The 18,149-nt window shown below is 43.8% G+C and overlaps 1 protein-coding gene across 1 annotated transcript in view; it reads right to left on the bottom strand.

Moving 5' to 3' along the window:
• BRCA1 (BRCA1 DNA repair associated) overlaps positions 1-18,149 on the bottom strand; it is a 156,138-nt gene that overhangs the window by 29,738 nt on the left and 108,251 nt on the right. Inside the window, exons 17-18 of the mRNA XM_073683619.1 lie at positions 14,479-14,556; positions 6,457-6,497 (exon numbers count right to left, since the gene is read on the bottom strand). Of these exons, the coding sequence (XP_073539720.1) occupies positions 6,457-6,497; positions 14,479-14,556 (119 nt within the window). The remainder of the gene's footprint in view (positions 1-6,456; positions 6,498-14,478; positions 14,557-18,149) is intronic.

The following is an 18,149-nucleotide window of genomic DNA, read 5'->3' as shown; positions in this document are numbered from 1 at the left end:
GCAGGAGAATTTTCCCACGCTGTCAGTGACGTGCATGAGGTGAGCTGAGTTCATTGGACATGAACTCGGCTCATCTGGATGACGTCACAGAGAGACACTGAGGAGCGCAAGCATGCCTGCGCTTCTCAGTGTCTGCGGGATGACAGGCTGGATGGCAGCGTTCTGCTGTGGTCCAGCCTGTCATCTCGATGTAGCAGAGCTGGAGCTGTCCTGGGAACCATTGAAAGGTAAGGATGATGTTGCTTTATTATTTTTCTTTTATTGCAGGAGATCGTTGGCTTCAGCTGGAATGGGCGTGATGGTAAGTATGGTTTAATTTAGAACAATAAAGAATTGTGTGTTTATTTCAATTAAAGGACTTTATTCTGGGTGTTTGTGTTTTTCTTTAACTTTGACTATGGGGTTAGTAATGGGGGTGTCTTATAGACGCCTCTCCATTACTAACCTGGGCTTGATGTCATCTGGCATTATAAGCTGACATCAACCCCAGCCCTATTACCCCACTGCCACCGCTACAGGGCAGTGGGAAGAGCGAGGCTAAGTGCCAGAATTGGCGCATCCTATGGATGCGCCATTTCTGGGGCGGCTGACGGCTGGTGTTTCTAGCCTGGGAGGGGGCCAATATTCATGGCACCCTTCCTGGGCTATTAATATCAGCCCCCAGCTGTCTGCCTAGCCTGTGCTAGCTATTAAATTAGGGGGGACCCCACGTTATTTTTTTTGGGGGGTTCCCCCATTTTAATAGCTAGTAAAGGCTAGGTATTCAGCTGGGGGCTGATATTAGTAGCCTGGGAAGCTCCGTGGGTATTACCCCCTTCCCAGGCTTCAAACATTTGCCCCAGCTGTCTGCTTAACCTCCGCTAGAGCCTAAAATTAAGGGGAACCCCACGCCATTTTTTTTTTAAATAAATCCTTTATTTTAACACTAAATGACAAGTACAGTAATCAACACTATTACTGTACTTCATATATATGTGACTGACATGTTTCTATCTATCTAATCTATGTGTGAAGCTCTATTCTGTCTGTTATAAATTGTCGGGTACAGATGCTGAATTGCCGGCCGGCTTTTTTAAAGAGACGGTGCACGAAAACACTAATATTTTTTTAAATAAATCCTTTACACTAAATGACAAGTACAGTAAGCAACACTGTCACAGTACTTCATATATATGTGACTGACATGTTTCTATCTATCTAATCTATGTGTGAAGCTCTATTCTGTCTATTATAAATTGTCGGGTACAGATGCTGAATTGCCGGCCGGCTTTCTTAAAGAGACGGTGCACGAAAACACTAATATTTTTTAAAATAAATCCTTTACACTAAATGACAAGTACAGTAAGCAACACTGTCACAGTACTTCATATATATGTGACTGACATGGTTCTATCTATCTAATCTATGTGTGAAGCTCTATTCTGTCTATTATAAATTGTCGGGTACAGATGCTGAATTGCCGGCCGGCTTTCTTAAAGAGACGGTGCACGAAAACACTAATATTTTTTAAAATAAATCCTTTACACTAAATGACAAGTACAGTAAGCAACACTGTCACTGTACTTCATATATATGTGACTGACATGGTTCTATCTACCTAATCTATGTGTGAAGCTCTATTCTTTCTGTTGTAAATTGTCGGGTACCGGTGAATGCCGCTGATGAATTGCCGGCTTTTCATGTCATTCTACATTATTCTTAGTTGTTTTACTTCATGTAGAATTAACCTACAAGGAAAGAAAGGGTTTATTTTCATTCCGATATTTGTGTCCCATTGACTTGCATTGGTTTCCGGTATCGGAATCGGCGATATCCGATACTTTTTGGGTATCGGCCCGATCCAATCCGATACGATATTTCCTGATATCGGAAGGTATCGCTCAACACTATTGGTGATATCAACTTCCTGTTTGTGGCACATTAGTATATGGAAGGGAGAAAACTTTTCCAGATGGGTGGTGACCATGGCGGCCATTTTGAATCCAACTTTTTTTCTTTCAATGGGATGAGGGTCATATGAAATTCTCAATAAGTTTGATGTATCACAAGAAAAACAATGGTGCGCTTGGTTTTAACGTAACTTTATTCTTTCATTAGTTTTTTACAAGTTTATGACCACTTATAAAATGTGTTCAAAGTGCTGCCCATTGTGTTGGATTGTCCATGCAACCCTCTTCTCCCACTCTTGACACACTGATCGCAACACCGCAGAAGAAATACTAGCACAGGCTTCCAGTATCTGTTTCAGATGCTGCACATCTCGTATCTTCACAGCATAGACAATGGCCTTCAGATGAACCCAAAGATAAAAGTCTAAGGGGGTCAGATCGGGAGACCTTGGTGGCCATTCAACTGGCCCACGATGACCAATCCACTTTCCAGGAAACTGTTCATGTAGGAATGCTCGGACCTGACACATAATGTGGTGGTGCACCATCTTGTTGGAAAAACTCAGGGAACGTGCCATCTTCAGTGCATAAAGAGGGCAACATATCATCATGAAGCAATTTCAGATATCCAGTGGCATTGAGGTTTCCATTGATGAAGAATGGCCCCACTATCTTTGTAACTCATATAGTTATAGAAGAACAAAGATCACTGTGGCTGAGCTGAAGAGATGCAGTAGGGAGATAGAGAAAGTTCCAAAGTAGACTATCACTGCAGCCCCCCACAAGTCGGGCCTTTATGGCAGAGTGGCCCTATGGAAGCCTCTCCTCAGTGAAAGTCATATGAAAGCCCGCATAGAGTTTGCTCAAAAACACATGAAGGACTCCCAGACTATGAGAAATAAGATTCTCTGGTCTGATGAGATGAAGATAGAACTTTTTGGTGCTAATTCTAAGCGGTATGTGTGGAGAAAACCAGGCACTGCTCATCACAAGCCCAATACAATCCCAACAGTGAAACATGGTGGTGGCAGCATCATTCTATGGGGAGTTTTTCAGCTGCAGGGACATGACGACTGGTTGCAATTGAAGGAAACATGAATGCGGCCAAGTACAGAGCTATCCTGGATGAAAACCTCTTCCAGAGTGCTCTGGACCTCAGACTTGGCAGAAGGTTCACCTTCCAACAAGACAATGACCCTAAGCACACAGCTAAATTAACAAAGGAGTGGCTTCAGAACAACTCTGTGACCATTCTTGACTGGCCCAGCCAGAGCCCTGACGAAAACCCAATTGAGCATCTCTGGAGAGACCAGAAAATGGCTGTCCACCAACGTTCACCATCCCACCTGACGGAACTGGAGAGGATCTGCAAGGAAGAATGGCAGAGAATCCCCAAATCCAGGTGTGAAAAACTTGTTGCATCATTCCCAAGAAGACTCATAACTGTACTAGCTCAAAAGGGTGCTTCTACTCAATACTGAGCAAAGGGTCTGAATACATATGACCATGTGATATTTAAGTTTTTCTTTCTAATAAATTTGCAAAAATTTCTACATTTCAGTTTTTTTTCAGTCAAGATGGGGTGCAGACTGTACTTTAATGAGAAAAAAAATTAAACTTTTTATAATTTACTAAATGGCTGCAATGAAACAAAGAGTGAAAAATTTAAAGGGATCTGAATACTTTCTATACCCACTGTATATAGGTTTTCAGTGGGGAGAGAGGAGTAAACTTCTACCAGACACTTCTGGTGGTGGCTCATCACCCTCAAGATCAAAAAAATTGTGTGTTTAAATTCAACATGCCTGATCCTTCTTAAAGAGTTATTCTCACGTTGTCTCTTGAGCAACTCAGAGCTATGCAGGCTCCTTACTTCCAGGTTTCTGGCAGGGCAGACACTTCTCCTTGATTGACAGTTCTGGTGAGTAGCAGAGCTGTAGTATTAGGAAACGTTCAAACACTCAGTATTTGGTCAGTATTTTCCATCCGTATTTGTAAGCCCAAACCAGGAGTGGAGCAACCAGAGCAAATGTACAGGGTGGGCCATTTATATGGATACACCTAAATTAAATGGGAATGGTTGGTGACATCAACTTCCTGTTTGTGGCACATTAGTATATGGAAGGGAGAAAACTTTTCCAGATGGGTGGTGACCATGGCGGCCATTTTGAATCCAACTTTTTTTCTTTCAATGGGATGAGGGTCATATGAAATTCTCAATAAGTTTGATGTATCACAAGAAAAACAATGGTGCGCTTGGTTTTAACGTAACTTTATTCTTTCATTAGTTTTTTACAAGTTTATGACCACTTATAAAATGTGTTCAAAGTGCTGCCCATTGTGTTGGATTGTCAATGCAACCCTCTTCTCCCACTCTTGACACACTGATCGCAACACCGCAGAAGAAATACTAGCACAGGCTTCCAGTATCTGTTTCAGATGCTGCACATCTCGTATCTTCACAGCATAGACAATGGCCTTCAGATGAACCCAAAGATAAAAGTCTAAGGGGGTCAGATCGGGAGACCTTGGTGGCCATTCAACTGGCACACGATGACCAATCCACTTTCCAGGAAACTGTTCATGTAGGAATGCTCGGACCTGACACATAATGTGGTGGTGCACCATCTTGTTGGAAAAACTCAGGGAACGTGCCATCTTCAGTGCATAAAGAGGGCAACATATCATCATGTAGCAATTTCAGATATCCAGTGGCATTGAGGTTTCCATTGATGAAGACTGGCCCCACTATCTTTGTAACTCATATACCACACCATACCATCAAGATACGAGATGTGCAGTATCTGAAACAACGGATATTGGAAGCCTGTGCTAGCATTTCTTCTGCGGTGTTGCTATCAGTGTGTCAAGAGTGGGAGAAGAGGGTTGCATTGACAATCCAACAGAATGGGCAGCACTTTGAACACATTTTATAAGTGGTCATAAACTTGTAAAAAACTAATGAAAGAATAAAGTTACGTTAAAATCAAGCACACCATTGTTTTTCTTATGAAATTCTCAATAAGTTTGAGGTGTCACATGACCCTCTTCCTATTGAAAAAAATAAAGTTGGATCCAAAGTGGCCGACTTCAAAATGGCTGCCATGATCACCACCCTTCTGGAAAAGTTATACTAATATAACTAATGTGCCATAAACAGGAAGTTGATATCACCAACCATTCACATTTAATTTAGGTGTATCCATATAAATGGCCCACCCTGTATAATAAAAATATATGCACCACTTCAGCATTTTTTATCCACTCCTGGTTTTGGCTTACAAATACTGAAGTAAAAAACTCACCAAATACTCTACGTGTGAATGACGACTTAGTAAAACTATGAAGTTCAGCACAAGTTCTGCTGAGCTTTGGTTTGTTCTGAGTCTACACTGCCATTACTATATTTACATATAGAAATAACGCATTTCAAGAAGCACATGGTTCCGGACAGTGACAGCTGTGATGCAGGGTCTCAGGAATTGTGATTCCACAGGATTGATAAGAGCAAGATTTATAACAGCAGCTCGGGAGGAAGAAGGATGTGAGCAGATAATTGCTATATAGAAATCAATAGGCTGGAGAGAGCTGACAGATGCCAAGAGGTAACCCCTACTCCTGGAATCTGGGTCTAAGCAGGCGCTAGTAGCCGAGCTCCATGGAAACAAGCTGTACATTATGTTAGATAAAAGCTCTCATTGCAGGACAATGACACCAGATGTAAAAAGGAAATCAATTGCAAACTTGCTTATTTTTATGTTGTCTAACTAATTAAAGAAATTTAATAACTTGAGAATACTCCTTTAAAGCCATTCTCTTCACCGTTTAGGGAAGAGTAAGGAGGTCCCAAATTGTAGCTTTCATTAATATAATGTGCATGGGGGCCTTTAACTTGCTTCGTTCACCGTTTTCCTTCGAGATAAATAGCCTTCATTGTGCTGACTGGCAAGGGTCCCAAAGGTAGGATTGCAAAAGATCAAACAAGGATAGCCCATCCAATAAAAGAGCACAAATGTAAAAATTAAATCCTGGAGAACTACTTTAAGTAACATTTCAGCAAAGTTATTGCTCCCTGAAAGTCCAAAATGTTAATCAGAAATTCTGTTTGGCTATTTACATTTAGGTTACTATAAATGGAGTAGCAACAAATGCAAATGTATTTCTATTGAAGGAAAAAAAAAAAAGGTATGCTCTAGTTTACATGCTACAATCATGGTGATGAAATAATAATAAAAATAATTGGGTATTTTAAAATGTTCCTTCAAATAAAATCTCATTGGACACTGAAAGACGCTAGTGCACACTATGATCATAGACAAACTGATTATTGCTGACAGTCCTGTTTAGAACATAGCAATTATTATTTCACATTTAACCTATATGTACTTTCATTGTCCAGAGAAAACATTTATCAGATTCCACAAGAAATGTCCAGAAAATAAAGGAAAGGGGGTGAGGGTCCATAAACATGTACAGAAGACTGAACAGTGACGGCAATGGAAATAACGCTTCATGTCAAGATGATTATCTATCATTTTTTCACAAGGATATTTAATATCCGACTCACCTCATCAAGAATTCTCCCCTCTCTGAATGACTGTACAATCCCTAGATAAAAAGAAAGTCAAAAAGTGACTGATTACATTAGAATTTGCTCAATGCAGATAAGCAGCCGCAAGGATTAAAATAAAAAGGGGAAAAGAAAATCATGTTTGAGCCGGTGTCATAAATTTCCTCTCTGAGATGCATGTCAAAATGATTTTATATGATGTTTCAGACTTATCAACCATGAGGAGACATTCACAAATAAGAAACTGTTTAATATGGTCCGCAGAGAGGGGGCACACATAGTAATCTAAAGATATATACCGTAGATATGATTCTGCTACAATTATGATAAAACTGCAGCATTTTTGCCCGAGTAGGAAACACCTCACCCACTCACAAAAAAAACAAACCACTCAATGAGTCCAGAACGTGTGACTGCTGCCTCTGAAATGCACACTCTTATTCCAATAGATCATCTTACTTCTAATGATGAGCAGCTGCCAGTCACAAACAGAACCGCCTACCCTCATATCTCTGCAGAAAATCCAGATCTCAACCAAGCCTTACTTAGTGCACCCTTGGCGTGGCCAAGAGGCTCAATGCACAGTTCTGTCTACCTCATTGGTGACTGACAGCATTGGCTTGGCAGGAGCAAGCACTTCCCAGAAAAAACTCAGGGAAGCCAGTGGTGTCAGTCACCAGTGAGGGAGGCAGGAGCATGCAAAACTAGTGGGCAGAACAGTGTACTGAGCTTCTTGGCCACACCAAGGGTGCACTGAGCACCCCAATTAGCATATTTGATTAACATCAGTTTCTACAAAAAGGATGCAGCAATTAGACCACTAAAGGTGTGCTTTTTATAGGGGTTATATCCCCTACAAGGCTATGTGCTTAGTTTATACATTAGGCTTAGGCTGACAGCCTCGGCTTAATCTTTTCTACAGCATTTCCACAAGAATTTCGGGAGTCATGCACCGCAGCAAATTTGAACCTAGCAAGAGGATTTGAATGTTGATTTCCCAGCAAAAAACAGCTCATCATGTAGAATATAAATAATCACTATCCTTAGCCTCTTGGACAATGCTTCTCTGATCCCTAATACTTTCCGTACACTCCTAGAACGATGCCTCATGCATGTGACTGCTGCAACCTAAGCCTGGATGATGCTGCAGACACATGCGGCAACATTGCAGGCCGCGAGTACAGAGAGTGGAGGGGGGACACAGAAGCACTGTTAGGGATAAGACGACTTCTCTAGGGTTCTTTACACTTCAAATATGACTCCAATTTCATACCCGAGCATATGGAGGTTTTTCTCTCAGATTACACATTATTGAGCTACTCCATCTTCGGAGCATTGGTGGGTTTTTGTTGCTTTATTTTTTTCTAGTCTTTGTAGCTGAACTCCATTAGCTTAACCAAAAACATCCTGGCATGTTGGGGGGACAATTTTTACTAATTCACTACTTCAGAAAAGAAAACTTAGTTCCCATTGTGAGAATATTTATCTCTGGCATGTATAAGCAAAAAAAAAACAAGAAGTTTTTCTCCCGCTAATCCCCATATTAAGATTCTGTGAAGAACATAACAATGGAAGTCTAATAGTCTTAAATATATTATTTTTTTCTCCTCTTTAGTTCTACTTTTGAACAGTATAATAAGCATCTAATCACAGAGACTGCAAAATCCACTGCTTCTAACAATAAGAAGTGACAGCCGCTTCTATTTTGACAAAAAGCCTTAGGAATATACTGCAATAGCTAAGGACTGCAATAGTAATAAACAGGAAAGTCTCATAGGAAGCAGCAAAGGAAGGAAATAGGGAAAGTTCTATTAAGGAATAGTCTCAGATAAACCACACAGATGGAATGAAGGAAAGATTCAATGGTCAAGGATAAGAGAATCCAATATGTAGATTAAATTGTTAAATGTACATGATAAACACAGTTAAGTTAAACAACTGATAATCTAGAAATATTTGCAGATTGGCGCTCGCTCAGTAGCCGGTTTACCCAGACGGACGGTACTTCCAATGAGCATTGAACAATTAAATCAGTGTGCATAGGACGCCATTGTGCTCGGCAGCAAGGTCCTGTACACAGGATGATGTAACATAGTAACAGTCTTCCTTCAACCTTAAAAACTAAGTCCATCTAGTTCAACCCATAGCCTAACATGTTGATCCAGAGGATGGCAAAAAAAAAACCCATGTGGCAATCACTAAGCTCCACATTGGGGAAAAAAATTCCTTCCTGACTCCATACGACAATCAGACTAGTTCCCTGGATCAACGCCCTATCAAGGAATCTAGTATATATAACCTGTAATATTATACTTTTCAAGAAAGGCATCCATGCCCTTCTTAAATTTTAACAGTGAGTCACTCATTACAACATCATGCGGCAGAGAGTTCCATACTCTCACTGCTCTTACAGTAAAGAATCCCCGTCTGTGATTATGATTAAACCTTCTTTCCTCCAGACGTAGAAGATGCCCCCTTGTCCCTGTCTCTGGCCTCAGAGTAAAAAGATCAGTAGAAAGGTCTTTGTACTGTCCCCTCATATACTTGTACATAGTAATAAGATCACCCCTAAGCCTTCTTTTTTCCACACTAAATAACCCCAAGTGTAATAACCTGTCTTGGTATTGCAGACCCCCCAGTCCTCTAATAACCTTGGTCGCTCTTCTCTGCACCCGCTCTAGTTCAGCTACGTCTTTCTAAGGCTGTGTGCCCACGATGCGTTTTTAAGCGTTTCCGCAGCTGCAAAAACGCTGCAGAAACGCTTAAAAAACGCATGGTAGAAGGTCTGCCATCTTCCCCAATGATAATCCGCATGTGCCGTGCACATGCTGCGGAAATTTCCGCTGACAGTTATCATTGCGGAAAAAAAAGCAGCACTACCAATAATTTTGCGTGAGTGCTGCGTTTTCGCCACCATTGACTTTCATTGGAACGCATGGAATCCGCATAACTGTATCTGTAGATGTGGATTCCATGCGTTTCAATGTGCGGATGGTACCCGGGTCCAGGAGAGGAGACTCTCCTCCAGACCCGGGTACCATAGTACCTGTAAAAAAATAAATAAATAAAATAAAATAAAAAATAAACATTATGCTCACCTTCTGATGGCCCCCGCTGCGCTCGTCTTCACTTGCCGGCAACTCACGGTAGACTGAAGGACCTGCACTGACGTCATAGTCGTGTGACGGTAGGTCCTTCAGCGTAGTGTACCACGAGTTGCCGGCAAGCTAGGACGGAGCGAATAAAGACTCCGGGGGCCATCAGAAGGTAAGTATAGATTTTTTTTTTTTTACCATTCTCTCGGGTCACATTATATAAATCCATGCCGGTTGCATGGATTTATATAGTGTGACCAAGTTGTCCAGCACTTTCCAAGTGATGCTAAAATCGCTTGGAAAGCGCTTGACAACCCGCATGCGGAAATGCATGTGAAGAACGCTTCACATCCACATGTCCCTGGCCAGAAATCAATCAGCATGTACAATGCGCATGCGTTTTTTTCTGCCAAGGAGATGCAGAAACGCTCAGGAAAAAATCCTGAGCATTTCTGCATCGTGGGCACATAGCCTTATACACCGGAGACCAGAACTGTACACAGTATTCTAAGTGTGGTCGCACTAATGACTTGTATAGAGGTAAAATTATGTTCTCCTCATGAGCATCTATGTCTCTTTTAATGCATCTCATGTGCTACTGAGAAAGTAACTCAAAACATTATTTCAACCAACGAACGACCAGTCTGCAGTGTAGATGCACCTTTAGTTAATTAAAAACTATCTGGTGGCTTCTAGGATTATATATACAGTACAGACCATAAGTTTGGACACACCTCCTCATTTTAAAGATTTTTCTGTATTTTCATGACTATGAAAATTGTACATTCACACTGAAGGCATCAAAACTATTCAGTAGGACTATCAGCTGTGTATCCACCAGACTTCTGCACAATACAACTGATGGTCCCCAACCCCATTTATAAGGCAAGAAATCCCACTTATTAAACCTGACAGGGCACACCTGTGAAGTGAAGACCGTTTCCAGTGACTACCTCTTGAAGCTCATCAAGAGAATGCCAAGAGTGTGCTAAGCAGTCATCAAAGCAAAAGGTGGCTACTTTGAAGAACCTAGAATATAAGACATATTTCAGTTGTTTCACACTTTTTTGTTAAGTATATAATTCCACATGTGTTAATTCATAGTTTTGATGCCTTCAGTGTGAATGTACAATTTTCAAAGTCATGAAAATACAGAAAAATCTTTAAATGAGAAGGTGTGTCCAAACTTTTGGTCTGTACTGTACACTGCTCGAAATAATAAAGGGAACACTTAAAGAACAGAATATAACTCCAAGTAAATCACACTTCTATGAAATCAAACTGTCCACTTATGAAGCAACACTGATTAACAATCAATTTCACATGCTGTTGAGCAAATGGAATAGACAATAGATGGAAATTATTGGCAATTATCAAGACACCCTCAATAAAGGAGTGGTTCTGCACGTGGGGACCACAGACCACATCTCAGTACCAATGCTTTCTGGCTGATGTTTTGGTCACTTTTGAATGTTGGTTATGCTTTCACACTCGTGGTAGCATGAGACGGACTCTACAACCCACAGAAGTTGCTCAGGTAGTACATCTCATCCAGGATGGCACATCAATGCGAGCTGTAGCAAGAAGGTTTGCCATGTCTGTCAGCATAGGCCAGTACACCAGGAGACGTGGAGGGGGCCGTAGGAGGGCAACAACCCAGCAGCAGGACCGCTACCTGCGCCTTTGTGCAAGGAAGAACAGGAGGAGCACTGCTAGAGCCCTGCAAAATGACCTCCAGCAGGCCACAAATGTGCATGTGTCTGCACAAACAGCTAGAAACAGACTCCATGAGGGTGGTATGAGGGCCCCCCGTTCACAGATGGGGGTTGTGCTCACAGCCCAACACCGTGCAGGATGCTTGGCATTTGCCACAGAATACCAGGATTGGCAAAGTCACCACGGGCGCCCTGTGCTCTTCACAGATGAAAGCAGGTTCACACTGAGCACATGTGACAGACGTGACAGAGTCTGGAGACGCCGTGGAGAGCGATCTGCTGCCTGCAACATCCTTCAGCATGACCGGTTTGGCATTGGGTCAGTAATGGTGTGGATGGCATTTCTTTGGAGGGCCGCACAGCCCTCCATGTGCTCGCCAAAGGTAGCCTGACTGCCATTAGGTACCGAGATCAGATTCTCAGACCCCTTGTGAGACCATATGCTGGTGCGGTTGGCCCTGGGTTCCTCCTAATGCAGGACAATGCCAGACCTCATGTGGCTGGAGTGTGTCAGCAGTTCCTGCAAGATGAAGGCATTGAAGCTATGGACTGGCCCGTCCTTTCCACAGACAAGAATCCGATTGAGCACATCTGAGACATCATGTCCCGCTCCATCCACCAACGTCACGTTGCACCACAGACTGTCCAGGAGTTGGCAGATGCTTTAGTCCAGGTCTGGGAGGAGATCCCAAAGGAAACCATCCGCAACCTCATCAGGAGCATGCCCAGGCGTTGTAGGGAGGTCATACAGGCACGTGGAGGCCACACACAATACTGAGCCTCATTTTGACTTGTTTTAAGGACATTACATCAAAGTTGGATCAGCCTGTAGTGTGTTTTTCCACTTTAATTTTGGGTAAGACTCCAAATCCACTATAATACATACATACATATATATATATATTTTTGCAGTATGCAGAACACACACTATCAGGGGGACCACAACTATGCAACCTGGGGTCACAAGACCAGCTGCTAGAGCATGAAATAAAGTTGAATCCAGACAGCATGTGTTTTGCACAATGTCAGGATTCGACAATCTGCAGTCATATACAGTAGCTGCAGAAATTTATGTTGAGCCCAGAAAACCCCTTTTAGTCCCCCACACACACAAAGTAGGCTGGACCTGCAGATATTGGCAAGATTTGGAAACCATCAGTTTGGTTGATAGCTGGGCGGCTCCCATACACAAATATGGATCGGACACGGTTGAATTTGAGCGCATGATCCTTTTGTTTCCACGGGAGATAAGCTGCTAGCAGTCAATCATTTATTTGTATAACACAGTTGGGAGAAGTAGTGGTCAGCAGTTATCTAAGGTGTATAGAAACCTTAGATAATACAGAGATATTGGCCCCATCAAGACATGCGGATTTCAACGACAAAAAAAAGCTAATAATTTATAATTAAACCCATTATTCACACATTCCCAGGGAATGTTTCTTTGGTACTCACCATTCTCTGCATAATGAGGCCTCCTATTATGACGTCTTGTCACACATGACTAACACAACCTATGATTGGATGCAGCAATCACCTATGAGGACACCGCAGGATGCCAGGTGTACACAGTGTGGTGGGGGACAACAGAAGCAGGGGAGGCGAGGATAGTGGATTTCATTTCAAACTTTTAAAATATATATTAATTTTCATTAAAACTTTTCAGGACTTGAAGATTTTGCAGCAGATTTGAGGTTAATCCACAACATTGTTGCAGATTTTCACTTCCCCATTGAACGTAGTTGGAAAAGCCACAATTAGGCTATGTGCCCACGATGCAGAAAAGCTCAGGATTTTTTCCTGAGTGTTTCTGCATCTCACTGGCAGAAAAAACGCATGCGGATTGTACATGCGGATTGTACATGCGGATTCCTGCCAGGGACATGCGGAAGTGACATTTCCTCATGCGGATTGACAAGCGCTTTCCAAGCGATTTTAGCATCACCTGGAAAGTTCTTCTCAACTTGGCAAAAGGCATGGTTTTATATACTGTGACCGGAAAGAATGGTATAAAATAAAAAAATAAATCTATACTTACCTTCCGATGGCCCCCACAGTCTTGCTTCACCGTCCTGGCTGCCGGCAGATCGCGGTACAGTGAAGGACCTGCCGACATCAGCATTGCGTGACCCGTCACATGACTATGACGTCAGCGCAGGTCCTTCAGTCCATCGCAGCATGTGCACAGCAGATGCGGATTATCATTGGGGAACATGGCAGACCTTCTACCAAGCGTTTTTTAAGCGTTTGTGCCGCTGCAAAAACGCTTAAAAAACGCATCATGGGCACACAGCATTAACAATGAATGAGGTAAAAATGCTTGGAACTAGAATGGAATACTGTGCTACAATGTTTGTCTTTAGCGTTTAATTAGTCTTACATAGATCCTCATCAACTTTAAATGGCCTAGTCTCAGCCTCAAAACTAATGAGAATAGGAAGTGCTCTGAATCTCCCAGACTGGAGACACAGATATGCTTTTAAAGGGAATCTGTCACCCCCTGGGACTTATGTGACCTCTAATATGGGCATAAAGGTGATAGAAATGTAAATCTATACCTATCTGTATGACTGATATTAGAGGTCTGGTTGCTGTGAAATGGCTTTTTATTCTTCGGTGAAGTTTCCGATGCTTGCGGGCCGGGGGATGGGAAGAAATCCCCGCCTACTGTGGTAATTAAAATATTTCCCCCTCCCCTGCATGTACTGTGTACTATGCAGCCATAGTACTGCAGGGATCTTGTGCGCAGGCGCCAGGAAGTCACAGTGACTCGCCTGCACATAAGATCCCTGCAGTAATGACGTGCAGGGGAGGGGGGAAATATTTTAATTACCACAGTAGGAAGGGATTTCTTCCCATCCCCCAAGCATCGGAAACTTCACCAAATAAAAAGCCATTTCACAGCAACCAGACCTCTAATATGAGGCATACAGATAGGCATAGATTTACATTTCTATCACCTGTATGCCCATATTAGAGATTAGATAAGTCCCAGAGGGTCACAGATTCCCTTTAAAGCAAATGTGTGTATGGATTAATTCAACTCTATGGGTCAGTGTGTTCTCAGACACAAAAAAAAAAAAGGAGCACATGGAAGTGTCACACAGTTGTGTAAATGCAGTCTAAGCCACAAAGACCGAGTTTAGGGCTAAGATACATCAGTGCTTCATTTGGAAAGGCTGTCTAATATGGTAAAATCCAATACTTACATTCATAGCTAATCACCCATTTTCTCCCAGCAATTCCCAGAAAATATTTCAACGTTCTTTCACACACGAGGTGTTCATCTGTAATAAAACAAATATTCTTAAATAAATATATGTTTGAAATACATCTCTATTTTACTAGGTGATACACACACATATATGATGAACTAGGTAAGCCACAGTGTTTAGGTCTAGTGATGAGCGAACATGCTCACCACTGCTCGGTACTCGCCCGAGAATCACTGCGCTCGACGAGTATTTCCGGGGTTGCTCGATGGGAACTCGGGTCCCTTCCTGCATGTTTGCCGCTTGTTAGAGAGCCAATGAACATGCAAGGATTGTCTGCCATACACTGTAATGCCATAGCCATGTTGGTTGTGGGCATTACAGTGATTGGAAGGCCGCACAGCGTCATCAGGTCTATATAATACGTGGCGCCGCCATGCTCGTCACAGTCTACACGGAAACCGTGTAGGTATTCCACAACATATATATCCATCTGAACCAAGTGTCCTTCTGAGGACTAATCCAGCTGCATATAATAAGTGGCAGGCAGTGTATGTGGTAGACTGCAGTGTATGATACAGCACAAGAGGGTCCATTGAACGTCCTGTCTGCTGCTGCTGTAATAATTACAGATATTTCTAGACAGCGCCAGATATCAGGGGCTAGGGCAAATTTTTTTTTATCTTAATCCTGGTTATTTGCTTAAAAAGCAATCCAGAAAAAGCAACACAATTTTTCTGCTCCATTTGCTTGTTCTCACTGCAGAATAAAGCCAGATCGGTTCCATATTTCAGCGATAAAAATCCAGAAATTTAAACTGAACGTGGAAAATATTGGCCTCCTTTTCCATTCTGTTGCAGTGTGTCGGTCAAGCTATTCACACTAGGAGTCTGTGAAGGATAGTATTAGTAAACTACAGGACTGCTATTTAAAATGGTGGTTCACTTTCAGACTTAACACCTATAAGAGTGTTCCAAAATCAACCATTTCTAGTGAACATGGAAAATGTTGTCCTCCATTTAAAATGGGAAAAGTGAGTGGCAAGGATGGGGAAGTGGACGTGATAGTGATGGTGCATGCAGAGGCCGAGGACGTGGCCATGGGCAAGCTGAAATTGTGCCACAACAAACACCAACATCTTCTCGCTCGACCTTCCTGTCCTAATTACTAGGGGACCGCAGAGGCACAACTATTGAACAGAGAGCAGTGTGTAAAAGTTATTGGTTGGATAGCAGATAATGCTTCCAGTCACTTGACCACCACCATCTCCACCCTGTCTTCCACACTGTCAAGTCTCAGTAGCTGTGAGTCTGGACCGCATATTCCTCACCCTGATCCTCCTTCCTCCCACCATGCAGAGTGCCTGGAGACAACTGATCCCACACTTGGACACTCAGAAGAGCTGTTCACTTTTCCATTTGTAGATTCGGGCCTCTTGCCCGGCCTGCTTCAAGCGAGTCAAGAGGAGACCGCATGCCCAAATATTGTAGCAGCCACGGTCACACGAAGGCGACAGTGGAAAAGCGCAATTACTGTCGGAGTCGGATGATGATGATTGATGAGACACAATAGCTAGAAAGTCAGGAGGAGGACCAGGGAGCAGAAGTGAAGGCAAGGTGGAGGATAATATAGTAACTGATCCAACCTGGCAGAAGGAGACACAGAGCGAGGACAGCAGCACACAGGGGGTGAGGGAAGGTGTAGCACAACAACAGGCAGGAAAAAGCAGTGTGGTGGCTGCAGACACAAGGCGGGAAAGCGTTCCTTGTAACGCCAATACGACGGAAGTTGCCAGTACAGCTGTTAGGTCTTCCCGAGTCTGCTAGACAAACTGTAGTTAACTCCAAAAAGGCCATTTGCACCACCTGCCAGGCCAGCATCAACAGGGGTAGCAAAACTAAGAGCCTGACCACCACAAGCATGATCAGGCACATGGCAGCAAAGCACCCGACTAAGTGGGCCGAACCCCAGGGTCCAGCAAGTGTCTGCGGGTGACACCACAGCTTCTGCCGCTGTTGTGCGTGCACGACAATCCCCTGACCATGGTGCAAGCCAAGATGCCTCCCGCCCTGCACATGTCGTTGCAAACTCTCAAGTAGCACATTCAGCAAGCAAGTGCATGTCCCAGCGCAGCATTCAGTTGTCCCTACCCCAGTCCTGAGAACGCAAGCGCAAATACGCAGCTAACGCCCCACAGGTCACACGGAAGCTTTCCGTAACCTGATGGCGGCGGCCGTCCCTAGGTACTCGCCGCCACTATTTCTCCCGGTGTGCCATCCCAGCATTACACAGCACGTGTCCCACAATATTAGACGTGCCCTCAACAATGCAGTTACTGGGAAAGTCCACCTAACGACGGACACGTGGACAAGTGCTTGGGGGCAGGGACGGTACATCTCGCGAACGGCACACTGGGTTAATATAGTGGAAGCCAGGACCCAGTTGGACCCTGGGACGGAACAAGTCCTTCAGACGCCGAGGATTGTGGGCCCTGTGTCAATCAGGGTTGGCCCCACATTCTACAGCTCCTGCACCTCCTCCTCCTCTTCAGGATCCATCTCCGAAATGACCACATCAGTTGCAAGCTGGAAGCACTGCAGCACTGCCTCGGCCAAGCAGCAACAGGCTGTGTTGAAGCTAATAGGCTTAGGCGACAAACCGCACAACGCTGAAGATTTGTGGACAGCTCTGAAAGAGCAGGCAGATATGTGGCTCACACCGCTGACCCTACAGGCAGGCATGGTCATGTGTGACAATGGTCGGAATCTGGTGAGGGCTCTGAGGCGAGGCGAGCTCACACACATACCATGTCTAGCCCATGTGCTTAACCTCGTGGTTCAGCGGTTTCTCAAAACCTACCCGGATCCGCTTGTCAAAGTACGCCGCTTGTGTGCCCATTTTAGAAAGTCAGCTACAGCTTCCGCCGCCCTTGCTGTTGATCAGCAGCGTTTGCAGCTTCCTGCTCACCGACTGACCTGCGATGTCCCCACGCGTTGGAACTCTATATTGCAGATGTTGGGAAGGATTTGTGAGCAGAAGAGGGCAGTTGTTGACTACCAGCATCAACAAGACCGTCGGTATTCAGGTCAAACTCCACACATAAAACGTCAGGAGTGGACATGGATGTCAGACATCTGTACAATCCTCCAAAACTTTGAGGACTCCACCAAGATGGTGAGCGGCGATGATGCCATAATTAGTGTCACCATCCCGCTTCTCTGTCTTCTGAAACACTCTTTGCTCTCAATTAAAGAGGATGCATTGCAGGCGGAGCAAGGAACCATACAAGGTGATTACACACAGCCCAGCCTCATCTCATCCCAACGTGGATTGGATGACAATGAAGAGGAGGAAGAACAGGAGCTAGTTTCCTGCACTATAGACGGTACTACCTGCACAACTGTCATACCGTCTGTTCAGCGTGGATGGCCTGAGGACAGGGAGGAGGAGGAAGAGGAGGAGGAGGAGGAAGAGGAGGAGGAGGATGAGAGCATGGTCAGTCGTCCTCTTGGTGAGGACATGGAAGTCTTGCCTCTTTGCAGTCTGGCACACATGGCTGAGTTTATGTTATGCTGCCTTTCCCGCGACCCTCGCGTTGTCTAAATTTTGGGTGACCGTCATTACTGGTTGGTGACACTTCTAGACCCATGCTACAGGGAGAACTTTGT

Source organism: Phyllobates terribilis, unplaced genomic scaffold (assembly GCF_046119375.1).
Source record: "Phyllobates terribilis strain yellow unplaced genomic scaffold, ASM4611937v1 Scaffold_5__5_contigs__length_657084704, whole genome shotgun sequence".
Classification (NCBI taxonomy): Eukaryota; Metazoa; Chordata; class Amphibia; order Anura; family Dendrobatidae; genus Phyllobates; species Phyllobates terribilis.
This window is presented reverse-complemented; position numbering and strand designations above follow the sequence as displayed.